The sequence below is a fragment of the Teleopsis dalmanni genome, chromosome 1 (genome assembly GCF_002237135.1).
Source record: "Teleopsis dalmanni isolate 2A chromosome 1, ASM223713v2, whole genome shotgun sequence".
Taxonomy (NCBI): domain Eukaryota; kingdom Metazoa; phylum Arthropoda; class Insecta; order Diptera; family Diopsidae; genus Teleopsis; species Teleopsis dalmanni.
In genome coordinates this window covers 140,929,558-140,946,172 of record NC_051846.1, presented here as the reverse complement: position 1 = coordinate 140,946,172, position 16,615 = coordinate 140,929,558, and the positions used below count along the sequence as shown (strand labels likewise).

Below are 16,615 nucleotides of genomic sequence, written 5' to 3'. Positions count from 1 at the left end.
TTATATGGGAATCAAAGCCATCAAGGACGTATACAGTTGTTTGCGCAATGAAAATTACTCAACATGAAAATGCACACGATTTACAATTACTCAACGCAAGTAACTCAGCACGGAGATTAAAACGTTCAATGCCCTTTGACCTCATTAAGTAATAAAACCTAAATGTAAAAATATTTATAATTTACCAAACTAAAAATGCTTGTTAGTCCTAACTATATTTACTAGTTGCATTAATAAAAAAAACAAAAAGACATAAGGGAGTTGAGGGAATTGAGCTATTTTGGTAATGGTCTAACGGACTAGAAACAATGATTAAAAGGTTCTTAGTCAAATATGATATATTTTACATAGATATGTTGTTTTAACACACATTTTGGTAGGGCTATATGTTTTATTAAACATTATCGCTATGTTATACAGAAAAATTTTTTGTATACTTGTCGATTGGTGATAATCAATGAATAATTGGTCTACCAGGTGCTAATAAGTAAACTTTTATCTGTATATTGCTTAAGTTATTCATATTATATATAACATAATATTAAGGTTATTATAGTTATCTGCTGTAAGATTCTGGGCTAAAGAATATGTGTGTCTTCATGAAGAAAATTCTAAGCGACGTCTTTATCGCTTGACGCGTTTTTAAGCAGATCAAGCAGATCAAGCAGATCATGACATTTCTATCTGATATTCTACAAAATCGTGCATTGGGTGTCGAGTTGGAGTGTCTTATTAGAAATAGTAAACGCAAAGGAAATATGAAATATTCTTCAATAAATTAGATGTGTGAAGTAATTTTACTGCTTTAGAGGAAATAATGTGAAACGGATTGAAATAATGCGATACAAGTGCATTGAATCAGACAGAAACTGTTTACAAAAATAGTTTCATTTATTTGTTAACACCCAACAAGAAACATTTCGAAAATCTGAAAAAAAAAATTTGCCATTCTCTGAAAATTGACCTATCAGTTTGCTGAATACTATAGGTAAAATGGCACAAAAAATAATATTGGCAAAACTCAAACATACAACTTTGACTAAAAATGGTATTCCCACAGAACAGTTCAGATTGCAAGAAAATTTTTCGATTGATCTATCTAGGAAGAGTTTTTGAAACTATAACAAAAACTCTCACTGAAGTAAAATCTAGCTTTGTTTTAGGATAGCTTTGTTTGATATCTCTAAAGCGTTTAAATGGTGTAATGAGCTAATCGTCAAATTAAAAAATTACAACATTTATAACATAGATAGTTCTTGGTCGAAGTCCAAAAAAATTTTTTTCTAACATATGTATTTATTGTATAAGTTATTGTAAAGTTATTACATAGACGACTTTTTCTAGAATTTATGAATTAAACTTCGCCTTTGCAGATACCCCCTGTCAAGAGGTGGTACTGTCAAGAAAACTATTTTCAATACAAGACTTAGGCATCAAACTCAAAAACAAAAAAAACAAAAATAAAGCCAATAAATAAATAAACAATAATCTTACATATGTCTAACTTTTGACAGGTGATGCTCTTGGCTAGAGAGAATAAGGGTTACAACTGGCTTGTAATACAACTCTAAATGCTTTGAAACTGTCAATATAAGGAAAGTTAAAAGTGTGAAATAAGACTCTATTATAATGGCTAATGGCAAGACATCCAGTATTACAAAATAGCGGAGTTTTCGAAACTCTTAAAATATCGAAAAATATACAGCGCGCGAATTTTAAATGAGAATTTCCGAAAACTTTTCGGTCACAATGTATACACACAGAAATGAAATCGAGAATATGCATCAAAGACAGATCGTTGAAATTGTTTAATTCCGTGGATGCTCATACCAATTCATAATTGCACTCAATTAAAACGAATGAAATATATATTCCATTACGAATATATGATTGGCTTTAAACCATACTTCTGTAAAATCAGATGAATAACTCATTATCATTATCAATAAAGCATTTGTTACTGAATCACGGTTGTGATCACAGATACCTACTATTGAGTGACACGGCTTTAGACATAAACCCGTGATTAATCAAGCAAATGAAAGAATGAGGGAAAAAGAGGGATTTCTGTTATGATTTTAACAAAACAGAGAAAATCAAACACAATACAAATCCTGTAGATTGATCACTGGATAATGTAAAGTAGAACTCCATTCCAGCGGTTAACAACGTTAATCTTTATTTGTGAAAAATAATTGATAATAATAACGATAACGATTTAAAATCTGTTTCTTTAATCTAACGATTTTCAAAAGCGATTTTATCGAATTCAAGCAGGTCTAAGTAATTATCATTTTTTATTGCCCTTGCAAAACGTATACATTTTTGTGATCCATAAAAAGTACATATTATTTGTATATAACATAGATGCACACAGGTACGTATATAGTCGTCCACAATCAGAAATTTAAGAAATGTAATTAAGAAGCAACAGAAAACATCTGGTAATATACAGAAACTTTAACGATTTTTTCTCATAAAAGCAAGAGTCAGCTTTAAAAGAATTTAAAACTGCTGAAGAAATGAATGTGACAATGTCACGAATAGCAAATTTTGCAACTTTTGCAATAGTACTCATTGGTAATACCACTACAAATATTAATGATGTGATATAATAACTATAATTTTTATTTTGAAGGCCATGTTTATGGAAGATTTCTTTTTGATTCTGAAACCCTTGTAAAGGAAGCAATTGAGAAATATAGCGGTGCGTGGGTAAATGACCTTCTTAAAACATCTGCAGGTTTTTCTACATCATTCGGTATTTATGTCGATAATGATCAGCATGTGCAAGAAGGAGAGATAGATGCCAGCAGTCAGCAGAGTGGAACTCAACAAATAAGTAGTATTCAATACATAAATTCTTAGAACCAAGTAGGTCACAATAACAAGTTTTTTTTCAAATCTAGATGAACAACCGAGTGAAATACAAAATCAGTCTGAAAATAACAATGCAATAAATATAAATCTAGATATTGGTCTAGAAGGGCATATAAATTCAATTAATCCAACGAATCCAAATCCAGAGATGTATCCAAATGAACAAACGAATACGAATAATGACTTTTATCCGAACAAGCAAACGAATCCAAATGATTATAGTTATTTGGACGAAAATACAAATTCAAATAGCCACGAGTTTCAAAACCAACAGCTCATTACAAATGAGGAAGAGACACCATATGAAAAATTTCCAATAGCAGATTATGATTCCCTTTATCCCAATAAACAAACTAATCCAAACGAAGACGGGTATATAAACGATAAAGAAAACCCAAACGATTATTTGATAACAAATGAAAAAACAAGCTTACATGATCAGAATGGTCAGACTGATCAGAATGGTCAGCCTGATCAGAATGGTCAGATAGTTCAGTATGGTCTGCCTGATCAGTATGGTCAGCCTGATCAGAATGATCAGCTTGATCAGTATGGTCAGCCTGATCAGTATGGTCAGCCTGATCCGAACGGTCAGCCTAATCAGTATGGTCAGCCTGATCAGAATGGTCAGCCTAATCAATATGACCAGCCTGATCAGTATGGTCAGCCTGATCAGTATGGTCAACCTGATCAGAATAGTCAGCCAGATCAGAATGGTCAGCCTAATCAGTATGGTCAGACAAATCAGTATGGTCAGCCTGGTCAGTATGGTCAGCCAGATCAGTATGGTCAACCTAATCAGAATGGTCAGCCAGATCAGTATGGTCAACCAGATCAGTATGGTCAGCCTGATCAGTATGGTCAGCCTGATCTGTATGGTCAGCCTGATCAGAACGGTCAGCCTAATCAGAATGGTCAGCCTGATCAAAATGGTCAGCCATATCAGAATGGTCAGCCAGATCAGTATGGTCAGCTTGATCAGTATGATCAGTCTAATCAGAATAGTGAGCCTGATCAGAATGGTCAGCCTGATCAGTATGGTCAGCCTGATCAGAACGGTCAGCCTAATCAATACGGTCAGCCAGATCAGTATGGTCAGCCAAATCACATTGGTGAGCCTGATCAGAATGGTCAACCTGGTCAGTATGGTCAGCCTGATCAGAATGGTCAGCCATATCAGTATGGTCAGCCTGATCAGTATGGTCAGTCTCATCAGAATGGTCAGCCTGATCAGAATGGACAGCCTGATCAGTGTGGTCAGCCTGATCAGTATGGTCAGCCTGATCAGTATGGTCAGCCTGATCAGTATGGTCAGCCTAATCAGAATGGTCAGCCTGATCAAAATGGTCAGCATGATCAGAATGGTCAGCCTGATCAGTATGGTCAGCTTGATCAGTATGGTCAGTCTAATCAGAATGGTCAGCCTGATCAGAATGGTCAGTCTGATCAGTTTGGTCAGCCTGATCAGAACGGTCAGCCTAATCAGTATGGTCAGCCTAATCAATACGGTCAGCCTGATCAGTTTGGTCAGCCTGATCAGTCTAGTCAGCCCCATCAGTATGGTCAGTCTAATCAGAATTGTGAGCCTGATCAGAATGGTCAGCCTGATCAGTATGGTCAGCCTGATCAGAACGGTCAGCCTAATCAATACGGTCAGCCTGATCAGTATGGTCAGCCTGATCAGTCTAATCAGCCCCATCAGTATGGTCAGCCAGATCAGTATGGTCAGCCAAATCACAATGGTGAGCCTGATCAGAATGGTCAGCCTGATCAGTATGGTCAACCTGGTCAGTATGGTCAGCCTGATCAAAATGGTCAGCCTGATCAGAATGGTCAGCCAGATCAGTATGTTCAGCCTAATCAGTATGGTCAGCCTGATCAGTACGGTCAGCCAGATCAGTATGGTGAGCCTAATCAGAATGGTCAGCCTAATCAGAATGGTAAGCCGGATCAGAATGGTCAGTATGGTCAGCCTGATCAGAATGGTCAGCCAGATCAGCATGGTCAACCAGATCAGTATGGTCAGCCTGATCAGAATGGTCAGCCAAATCAGTATGGCCAGCCTGATCAGTATGGTCAGCCTGATCAGTATGGTCAGCCTGATCAGTATGGTCAGCCTGATCAGTATGGTCAGCCTGATCAGTATGGTCAGCCTGATCAGTATGGTCAGCCTGATCAGTATGGTCAGCCTGATCAGTACGGTCAGCCTGATCAGTATGGTCAGCCTGATCGGTACGGTCAGCCAGATCAGTCATGGTCAGCCTAATCAGTATGGTCAGCCTGATCAGAATGGTCAGCCTGATCAGAATGGTCAGCCTGATCAGAATGTTCAGCCTGATCAGAATGGTCAGCCTGGTCAGAATGGTCAGCCTGATCAGAAATGGTCAGCCTGATCAGAATGGTCAGCCTGATCAGAATGGTCAGCCTGATCAGTATGGTCAGCCTAATCAGAATGGTCAGTCAGATCAGTATGGTCAGACTAATCAGTATGGTCAGCCTGATCAGTATGGTCAGCCTGATCAGTATGGTCAGCCTGATCAGTATGGTCAGCCTGATCAGTATGGTCAGTCTCATCAGAATGGTCAGCCTGATCAGAATGGACAGCCTGATCAGTATCGTCAGCCTGATCAGTATGGTCAGCCTGATCAGTATGGTCAGCCTAATCAGAATGGTCAGTCAGATCAGTATGGTCAGCCTGATCAGTATGGTCAGCCTGATCAGTATGGTCAGCCTGATCAGAGTGGTCAACCAGATCAGTATGGTCAGCCTGATCAGTATGGTCAGCCTGATCTGTATGGTCAGCCTGATCACAATGGTCAGCCAGATCAGTATGGTCAGCCAGATCAGAATGGTCAGCCAAATGAGTATGGTCAGCCTAATCAGAATGGTGAGCCTGACCAGAATGGTAAGCCAGATCAGTATGGTCAGCCCGATCAGCCTGATCAGTATAATAAGGTTGGTCTATATGGTCAGCTTGGTGTGTATGGTTACGCTGGTCAGTATGGTCTGCCTGGGCAGTATGGTCAGAATGGTTTCCAAGATCAGTATGGTTATTATGGTCAGTATGATCATTATCGTCAGTATGGTCAGCGTGGTGCCTGGTGAGTATGGTCGCCATAAACAATGCTGCTAGTCTGGTCAGCTTTTTCATCAGGTCAATAATAAATAAGTTCTCATCGGATATGAAAATCCAATTTTTTAGTTGCAAATAAACGCTGCTTATGGTCCGAATAATGGATATAATCAAGAGAATATATATGGTTTACTTATAAATAGTTTAAAAATTAATGTAATATTAATGCGAAAAAATATTAATTAAATAAAATAGCAATAAAAGAAATTTTCGTTTCTGCTTTATTAACGTAGTTATTTACATATGCGTACGTTTCCTCACAAATAATAATTTGTTCATATTGTGTTAATAATGCATTTTTATTTTTGTATGTCAGGAGATGAGAGTAAATATCATACTAAGCGTTGTATCTATTGAATTACATGGTTTGTCTTTTCCGATAAAATAAAACAGTGTTTTAATAATATTTAAAGGTAACTTCATTTTGGTCCGAGACACCTCTTTGTAGTTTTATAGAAACCTGCAATAATCTTAATGTTTTAATTATTCAATATTTTGGACTTTATAGCAGATTTTTATAGTCAGTCCATGGTGCGCCGAACAGAGAAGTATTTATAACTAGCATTATCATTTCCTACATTGTTCCGCAGTATCTAAAGTTTTATTCTAAGAAATTTTTAATAAATAAACATGTACAAAACAGTATTCATAAGCCACCTGCTTATAGATGGCAACCCAATCTAGATGTTGTACAAATACCAATTTGAATCTTATTTCCTATTCAGATATTAATTGAAATGTAGATATTAATGGAAATTATTTCATAGTGACCATTTCAGATGGCTGACAATAAATTCAGTCTCAAAAATACTACTATGATCTGCTAAATGAAAGAGTAGTTTTATATTTAATTTCTCGCAAACTCCAAACTGGCCCAATTTGTTTTCGAGTCCTGAGGCATTTCTACAAGACTTGAGATACTCATGTGGAATCGCACTGGTTTCAATCCCGGTTGTTCTTGTAGGATAATGAGTTAAAAAACTGCCATAAACTGAGGAAGGTATCACATTTTAATTGATATTGCGACAGATTATTGGACATATATTAGATACTGTCTTATGTTTACTCCAAATAATTTGAAGTGAATATTAAGCTTAATAGCCTCAGATTAGTTGCAAGATAATAGGATGAATACAAAAAGCTTTTCTTGGGGTTATACAAGTGGTATTTGTTATTATGAAAATGACAGTTTCTATAATTTTATTAAAGGAATTTACTTACATTACATCATCTTTAATACATATAAACGAAATTTAACACGAGTTTACGCGCTTCGTGCGCCTTTTTATTTTATGAAGTTGTAGAGAGCCAAGGAAATCGGTCGAGCTGTCAAATCCCCATTTGCTTTCGATGTCTGTTTAGTGTTCCTGATAAAAATTATTTTTTTCAGATGGTATGGGCTAGTTATTATCCACTATTGAGACCGTGAAAGTTGTAGTGCATTTATTGTTTGTTTGTCAGATTTGTTTGAATTCTTCTCTATTTATTCTTTGTTTAATGGTGTTAAGGTAACTATCTTAGGTGTTAATGACAACGTTATCAGTATTAGCTAATATGTTAGTATTGTTATTTTCAATATTCAGCTAATATTGCAAAAAATTTTATAAAGTGACAAAGGAATATTGCGTCACTGTGTGGTATGGTACTTGATCTGATATGTACCTTATGAACGAGAATTAAAAAACAAAAACGCAAAATTTTAATTTTTAATAGTTTTCTTTATTACCGCCTTCAACGTAAACACGATCATTTAGGGAGTTTCTGAAATGCTCAATGGGAAAATTTTTCTCATCAAAGAACACAATGTTTGGAAATTCGCTACGTTCTTACAAGTGTAACAACTCCTTTGGTCTTTCGAGTCTAACTTTATATTGTTTTGGTGTAAGATCTTGTCTCTTTTGGAACTTAAATGCTTTACCTTGAGTTCATTTTGGAATATGCATCGCACACTTCGTTGGGATACTTTTTCAGTTCTTTGGCCATTTGATTACCACTACGACGTGGCTTTCGCCCAAGTGGAGGCTACACTTTCCGTACCATTTCAGGTGATAGGTGATGTTGCTACTTTTTGTCATCCACTAAATTTTTTATTTAATAATGTCTAATAAAATAAAATAAATAAAATAAAACAAAACAAACATCACACTCACATAATTTTTCAATACACGAAATTGTACAACCATCAACTAAAATCCTATCATAAAAATCATACCTAAAATAAAGTGGGTCTCTTTAACTTTTGCTCTCGAAGTCTCCAAGTAATTTCAACGCGAATAATAACCACAAATTCGAATATTTGAAGACTCCGATTTACAAAAAATTCAATTTTCTTTTAAATTCTGGAAACCAATTAATCGAATAATATTCTTCGGTTTTTAAAATATCCGAACAATATCTTCTTATTCTTCTAGGTGTCTTGTCCGCTTCGAACGTTGACTAACATGATTGCGACTCTGATTTTATCTACAGTCTCTCGAAAAAGTGATCTTGTACTTTGACGTAAATTTTTCAAATAATATAAGCAGTATTATCCCGAATAGCAATTTGGGTCCAAATGATGAATTCGGTCCAAATAGCGGTTTGGATCTAAATTGTGTATTTGCTCAAGGCCAAATGTTGTATTTGGTCCAGATGATATTTTCGGGCCAAATGGTTCTTCAGGGCCAAATGATGACTTTGGTCGAAATGGTAAATTTGGCGTAAGAGGTGATTTTGGTGCAAATGGTAAATTTGCCTTCAATTGTGATTTTGGTCCAAAAATATTTTAGAAAAAAATTCAGATTTAATCAGTACAATGTGATATATTACCATTTTTGTTATGCAATTGACTCAACATATATTAACTTTATATCTTTTGTTTTAATTATTTGTTTTGTAATAGAAATATATATTTGATTGAGATACGATTTAGTTTCTTTATAGTTATAGATGTTTATACAAATTACAATAAATGAAGAAAACATATTATTACACGTAGTTTTCGTCTTTTAATTAAAGCAATTTGGCTGCAGAATACTTACGGTTTCACGAGTAATAAGTGAAGTCCGTCAAGTACTTTTTAAATTTTCGATCGGTTATTTCCCTTTTAAAAATTTTTTCTCTATTTGAAAGGACCTGACTAAATTCGCTGACCAAATTATAATTTGCTGTTTTCACACCAATGCTATTGGATATATATGGAATATATATCTAATCTAGTATCACCAATTTTCTTATAAAAATCTTTTTGTTATTTCAAACCAGATGAATATGTTAGTTATTACTTTGAGACAAACGGCGTTAATATTTTTTTTCAAGTAGTGATATTTATTTAATATTTTGACTAAAATATTAAAACACAAAATACAACTGTAGAAATCGAAGTGAATGAAAAGTGATTATAGCCCTACTATTAACTATGTTGATTTATGAAATGTAGCGAATTGGAGGACGAGAAATTTGACAGGAAATGAAACTAACATAAGTACATAAAAATCATGAATGAACTATTGATATGAGAACTCGCACTTGAAATAACAGTTCAAATAAATATTTTTATATCTGGAAGATATTTTAGATACATAAAGTATATTTGCATGCTCATGATAAAGCCCTAAACAAGTGATTTTGTTCAATAGTGGTAGAGAAGGCTTTACTTAGCTCATTTGCAAATGTCAGTTACTATACCTTCTGCTCAAAAAGTATCCGGTATCCAGTAAGTATTTTAGATACATAAAGTTTTTTTGCATGCTCATGCAATATATAAAAGTTCCCTAAGCTAAACTATAAAAACAAAGCTCTAAAAAAGTGATTTTGTTGAATAGTGGCAGAGAAGGCTTTACTTAGCTTAGCTGTAAATGCCAGTTGCTATACTTTCTGCTCAAAAAGTATCCGGTATCCGGTAAGTATTTTAGATACATAAAGTTTTTTTTCATGCTCATGCAATATATAAAAGTTCCCTAAGCTAAACTATAAAAACAAAGCTCTAAAAAAGTGATTTTGTTGAATAGTGGCAGAGAAGGCTTTACTTAGCTTAGCTGTAAATGCCAGTTGCTATACTTTCGTATACGATGACTATAGGATATTGTCAAATTTACGCCAAACTAACAAATGTTAAATGCAAAGTTTCAATTATCTAAATTAAATATAAAAAATAAATTTCTTAAATATTTTGGGCTAACTGTAATGATAAACACGAACAAGCATATGATCGTAGGTAGATAGATGAAGTATGTATTCTATATACTTCATCCTATACTTTTCAAAAAAAGGTATGAAATATTTTTTATATTGGGAGTAAAACAACACCCAATTAATTGGGGTTAATTACAAAAATTTTTGCTACCATCAACAAATTTAATTAAGTTTACAAAATTTAATTTACATTCAATTATTAAATTAGATAAACAGTTGCCAGTAAAATTTATTGCAAAACAAAGTCATAAAAATCCTACTAATGAAGTAGTAAAAATTATTTATTAATATAATCACTTAAAAAAATAAACTAATGAGATATATATTATAAGTTATAAGCTTACATAGAGTTTCCCTCAATTCTTTAATTTTATTATATAAACTATAGTTCTTTAAAAAAAATTGGATAATACTAGTTAAACAGGTATGATTGCCTTTTGTACTAACAATGTTAGAATAGTCTTACTGCCGAACATGAAGACGATGAATCACGTTCCTGCATCATAACCTTTTTCAAATTGCTTCTATTAGTCGATTTCTAGTATTTGTAAAAAAACAAAAAAGGTTTCAATAGACCGTTATAAATAAATTCTATATTCGATGAAGTTTACAGGACTATACGCCATCAACTGCAATAGTAAAAAGAGTTTTATGGAATTTATTCAAAACAGCTGATAACTCTCATCCGCAAGAAAGACAGAGAAAAACTGGATTAATTGATATTGGATCACTAATTATCAAAATAATCCCTGAAGGTAAATCCAGGTGAAAGCTTTCTGGGGATTTGGTGCCACAATTGCAATCATATAAACAAAACAAAACAAGATCAATGATTAATTAAGCAAACCTTTCACATATTTAGCAGAATTAGGCCCGTTCGAGTGTGAAAGTTCTGCTGTAACGTGTTGTTGTTCTCGGGTCTCAGTTTCTTCTTCGGTACCTATTTGGTAGAAACCCACATAATGGACAAGGCAGTGGATGTCGCTGAGCACAATAACTTCATTTGCCAATAATTTTACAACTTTTATCAATTTTCAACTGTACGTAAAATGACATGTAAGGTAGTGGCAATCAGAATTTTTGTGTTTGTCTTTTTTCAATTTCATTAATTTTATCTATATCAAGACTTATGTAATTTGAACATCTATCGTAATTACGGCGACTTCAGCTTTCCAATCAAAAGTGTGATTTATTTTAATAAGGAAGACTGAAAACAGTTGCTAAATAATTAACGTAATATTTTCGATTTACTATAAAAGCTAATGCTACACTTTAAAGACATCTAGAAATAGTCAGACTATGAATATATATACACTGTGGTTGTTGTTTGCGGCATCTATATGTAGTACGTGAATATAATTATTTCTATGGTTATTATATAACATTTAATTATTTTTAGCGCAAATTTTCGGAACTACTGCTTACTTGCCTTCAGGCGATGGTTGCCAAAATGTTCCGGCATACTGTTGTACAAACGCTGGTAACGCTGGTGGAAATAACCAAGCTCCAGGTGGTGGAATGTATGGTGGTGACCCGTATGGCGGAGCTCAAGCAGGTGCGAATAGTGGTCCTTATGGTAGTGACCCGTATGGCGGAGCTCAAGCAGGTGCGAATAGTGGTCCTTATGGCAGTGATCCGTATGGTGGAGCTATTGGTGGGAATAGTGGACCTTATGGAAGTGATCCGAATGGTGGAGCTTACGGTGGGAATAGTGGACCTTATGGAAGTGACTCGAATGGTGGAGCTCAAATGGGTGCGGATAGTGGACCTTATGGTGGTGGTGTAGGAGGAGATTATGGCGGTGGGTCTTTTGAAGCAAGTGCATATGCATCGGCAGCAATACAGGGCGGTGATCCTAATTCTGCGGCGGCATTAGCCGGAATTGTGTCTTCTGGCAGTAGTTCTGTTAGTGGAATAGCCTTTCAAGGCTAATGTCCTACGTTGAATATATATTACATGAAGTCCAGAAGATTTGCGAAGGATGAAGTAATTTGCTTTAAATTGCAATTTCTTGTATTTCTCATATCTTTTATTGAACTATAAGCAAATCCCAGAACAAAACTTTAACTTGTTTTATATTATTGAAATCTTTAAAATACCTTAATACCGTAATTCATACATTAAACATCAACATGTTAGACATTTTGTTGAAAGATTAGATATTTTGTTTGATGTTGAACGTACATAAACAGTTAAAAAACTTCTCTAAAATTCTTATACTATATTCCCCTTACATTCTCACAATCGCATAAAATATAGTAAAAAGGTTAGAGAAAATTTTGCACTACTGAGTCTGACAATGGAACGTGAACTTATGAAGTTATAAAAGCCACGTAATATCGTCCTGCGTTGATGTTCTTGAACTATTGGTGGTACCAAGAATTTGTTGCTTGTTGGGGTCGATTAATTTAATTTAATTTTTGATTATAAATCTAAATGTGACTAACCACGCATTTGTCTTATCATATAAGGCTAAATACTTAAATTAAAATTATATTGAGTTGTGGTGTTGTACGTGCTCCTTTCATTATCATATTTAAAAGCTACAAATTTGGTAAACTAAGTAGTTATCTGAACAGACTATTTTCAGAAAGTTTTTAACTCTAGCGATATTACTAATAATTTATTTCTTTTTCAATATACTCTTCTACATTGATTGAATGCAAGCAGTGCTTAGTTTGTCAAATTGAATCTTATGGCTCTTAGGCCCGGGCCTAAATACCATTGATAGAGGCTCCATAAATAAATAATAATGAAATAATCTAATTAAATTAGAAAATAAAATAAATTCTTTTTAGTTTGTGCTAGCCTAATTATTATTAATGTAGATTCGATGTAGATGTATGTATTCGGTGTTGATTAGGTTTCTGTCCATTTCTAAACAAATATTGTATGGTTTAATTAACATCAAGGATTGCAAGGATCCCTTCTATACGAGGGATGTTTGATAGGTCAGTGCTTGCAATGCAAAGAAAAGCTTGTTTAATTTTAAAATCTTAATATTTGTTTCGAACTTATTGGTTGCAGGTTTTTTAAACCTTCCGAAAAACGGGCTCCTCCAGCATTTTTAAACAGATATTTGTTGCAAGTTCGGCTGAAATTCCTTTCCAGTGAAGTCATTTCTTTTAAAATGGATTGTCAAATGAGGTCAAATCTCATGAATACGCTGGATGCAGCAGCACTGGGTAATATTGTTCGACTATTTTTGCTGGTAATGGCGAAATTGATGGCGAACGGGCCCAACCGATATAACCGTCTAACCGATATGGTTAGAAAGCAAAGTGTAACTGAATTTTTTCATATATGAAATAAAAAATTTAAATCAAATATATTTTATATAATAAACGTTTTATTCTTTATATATTATATATTATTCGTTATATATGATAGTTACAAATGGATCGTTTTAGCATAAAATTTAAAATTTTTTTGAGTAAGTAAGTCGAATATAAGGAAGTAATACATTTTCAATACTAAGCTGAGATTGATGACTAAGTATTAATTATAGAATAATTACTTTAATAAGATTTTTTTATATATAATAGTCTATATACTAAAAGTTGGATAACATATTAATAAAGAAGCACATAAAAGTTATTTATAATTCATAAAATTCAATTAACTTATTTTCGATAATTCTTAACCACAATATTTTTTAATTTTCTTTAAATTTTTAATTAAATTACAATAATTCTACTTTCTATTGCACTGAAGTGATATTTGAATAATGCAAAAAAACCTAAGATTCATTTTTACTGTTAAAATTGTTTGGTCAAAAACTTCAAATTTCCCAGTTAATTTATTACGCTTGAATATACTTCGTACGGGTTAATTAATTAATTTGTAATTTTAAGTAAATTCATTGAAGGGCGTTATGGTTGTGGTCTAGTAGCTCACCTCATAATAGGTGAGGTTTTCTAACACCTGCAATATTAATTATTTATGATTTAATTAGCAGAATTCGGTACTATAGGAAATTGCATGACGATTGCTTTTGTTAGAGAGTAAGTGACACTGTGGTTGGAAGAGCAATAATTATTTTACAACAAAATTAGACTTAATTTATTTTATTGTCTATATCTTATTTCACTTTCACTATTAAACTCTTTTGTTGACCTAACAGAATCAACACATAATTTTCTAACCACGATCTAGTCCATTAGATAAAATGTTAGTTCAGATTTTTCTATAAAGTAAGGGTCGAGATTTTATTTTATTTTACTCCATACTCCATTAGGGCCTTAAGGATACAACAAATGCTTTCCAGCTGTCTCTATTTTGCGAAATTTGTCGATGTTTGCTAAACGGTTTACTAGTTTCAGTAGTAATTGTTATTCGCCATGTTGTCGTTGGCCTGCCTCTACGCCGGGTTCCCTGGGGATTCCATGTTAGCGCTGCGTATGGGATATCGTCATAAGGCTTACGCAGGATAAGACCTCTCCACCCATATCCTCGCTTTTACATTTTAACATTAATAGACGTTTGGTTAGTTTGCCTTCAGAGTTCTTCATTTGATATCATTCTTGGGCACCATATCTTCATTATGTTTCGCAAGCAGCGGTTGATGAAAGTTTGTAGTGTCTTTTTAGTCTCCTTCGTTACAAGCCAAGTCTCTGATCCGAGTAATAAGACAGACTTGACGCGCGCATTAAAAATTTTTACTTTTGTGTTTGTGTGGATGTTGTATGCACGCCATATATTTCGTAGCCTTGCGAAAGCTCTTCTTGCTTTTTGTATTCGATTGCTTATGTCCTGTTTTGTGCCTCGGTCTATGGAGAGAATACTTCCCAAGTAAGGGTCGAGATAAGATTAGTAAAGTACTCAAAACTAAGAAAAGTTCACGTCATACATAGAAATTCAATAATGTTTGACTTCATTAGCCTAGTTTAGAGCTATTGGTACTTCTCCATTTATTTGGTAGATGAAACCCTTTAAAGGAATGTTAAGCTCATTTTATTTTGTTATAGTATATACTATATACTAAAAGCAAAAGAAGTTTGCTTTTAGGTACTGGATATAAGGTACTGGACAGGCTCTGTAATTTCAACTCTATACGTTTTTATTTAAGGAAATAAAAATCAGTTTGTAATCAGTCGTATGTAACGAAATTGCTCTTTAGATATTGGCTTACATTTCCTTGCTGACCATTAAGAGAGGATTTTATGTATACTTATATTACTTAGCTAATGTAAAACTTGACCGACTTGGCCCTTGTGTGATAAGATTAGTTTTTGGAAGCTCATTAATTATTTCAATACTGCTAGGCTTATTGCAATTCTTAAGCCCACTGTTATTTAGAAACCACACAAATTTTTAGCACTAAATATAAGGAAACTTGAACGAAAAATAAACGATTTTCCATTTTCTCTAAAGAGATAAGTTTTTTGGGAAGTAGTTTTTGTCAGTTTGTTGAACTGTTCTAAGGTGAGGACAATTGAGTTATGGCTCAAGTCTTATCTATTCTAGTTGGAAAGATTTTTATCTGCTCTCGTTAACCTTACTCGATATTCAATACCTGAAGCATTCTCTAATTGTTGAGTAATATAGTTTTGAATAAGGATCAATAAATAAACAGGTTTGTCTGATATGGTATATGTATAAATATCTATAAACGTATTATGGGTAGTGACGGTATAGGTATTGGCACGCTAATGAAACAAATGCTAATTACACCGCCAGTCATCATCAGCGTTTATGGCACAAATTCAAAAGAATAAATTTATTTGGCTGTAAAGCATTATTATTGTTGAAGTTTTCGTGGTCGTTTGCTACTCATGCCGGGTAGTATTCGTTCCACATTAGTTCAAAAGTAAATGCTACTGGGAACTGATAGTTACTGGTGTATCGCAATATGAATTGCTCCTTTTGTGTTTTTTTCTTTTTTTTTTTGGTTTAACTATTTCTGATTTTTACTCGCTACGACAGACAAAAAGATCAACGATTTACAAATGCTTGCCTGGAGAAGGCGAATTACAGGCTTCACCGTTAAAACCTACTGGCGCTTGAATAAAAACCGCGCCAATTTATTTATTTTTTCCTCCACAGTTAATAAAAATTGCTATATAAAAAATAACTGAAAATTAAGAAAAAATTTATATAAAGCAAGTCTTGCCAAAAAATATATTTTACTGCATAATTTTTATATTTAAACGCTTAAAAATACTTTAAAGACTTTTCTGTGCTATTTCCACTTGGCAGTTATCAAAAATTCATAGTCAAAAGTTATGGCAGAGTTAAGGAATTTTATTAAATTAAATTTTGTATTTTAATTAAATATGAACAAAGTTTGGCATGTAATAAAAATTTAATAAGTTGTCTATCATAGACTCCGGATAAACTTCATTAATTTCTATTCATATTTTACTGCCTCTTGAAGAGTGAATTATTCTTCAATTTTGTGCAGTTTTAGGGAATACTGCTTATTTCAAT

At 33.6% G+C, this 16,615-nt stretch overlaps 3 protein-coding genes across 3 annotated transcripts in view; 2 read left to right on the top strand and 1 right to left on the bottom strand.

The window, feature by feature from the left end:
• LOC119666343 (gustatory receptor for bitter taste 66a-like) overlaps positions 1-145 on the bottom strand; it is a 2,095-nt gene extending 1,950 nt beyond the window's left edge. Inside the window, exon 1 of the mRNA XM_038075625.1 lies at positions 78-145. Within this exon, the coding sequence (XP_037931553.1) occupies positions 78-145 (68 nt within the window). The remainder of the gene's footprint in view (positions 1-77) is intronic.
• Positions 146-2,519: 2,374 nt separating this feature from the next.
• LOC119666342 (repetin-like) lies at positions 2,520-8,781 on the top strand. The gene is made up of 6 exons (XM_038075624.1): positions 2,520-2,580; positions 2,639-2,842; positions 2,910-4,149; positions 4,426-4,955; positions 5,705-5,981; positions 8,622-8,781. Exons 1-6 carry the CDS (start codon positions 2,523-2,525, stop codon positions 8,779-8,781), a joined length of 2,469 nt encoding a protein of 822 aa, XP_037931552.1. The 5' UTR covers positions 2,520-2,522.
• A 2,681-nt stretch (positions 8,782-11,462) lies between these two features.
• On the top strand, positions 11,463-12,247 carry LOC119666777 (glycine-rich cell wall structural protein 1.8-like). Its single transcript, XM_038076058.1, has 2 exons — positions 11,463-11,531; positions 11,586-12,247. The coding sequence occupies exons 1-2, from the start codon at positions 11,486-11,488 to the stop codon at positions 12,116-12,118; spliced, it is 579 nt and encodes a 192-aa protein (XP_037931986.1). The 5' UTR covers positions 11,463-11,485; the 3' UTR covers positions 12,119-12,247.
• Positions 12,248-16,615: the final 4,368 nt, after the last annotated feature.

Coding starts and splice junctions, on each gene's coding strand:
- LOC119666342 (XM_038075624.1), top strand. CDS start 2,523: ATGAATGTGACAATGTCACGAATAGCAAATTTTGCAACTTTTGCAATA. Junction 4,150..4,425: donor CAGTGTGGTCAGCCTGATCA/GTATGGTCAGCC, acceptor TGATCAGTCTAG/TCAGCCCCATCAGTATGGTC. Junction 5,982..8,621: donor TATGGTCAGCGTGGTGCCTG/GTGAGTATGGTC, acceptor TATTTGCTCAAG/GCCAAATGTTGTATTTGGTC.
- LOC119666777 (XM_038076058.1), top strand. CDS start 11,486: ATGAATATATATACACTGTGGTTGTTGTTTGCGGCATCTATATGTA. Junction 11,532..11,585: donor GTTTGCGGCATCTATATGTA/GTACGTGAATAT, acceptor AATTATTTTTAG/CGCAAATTTTCGGAACTACT.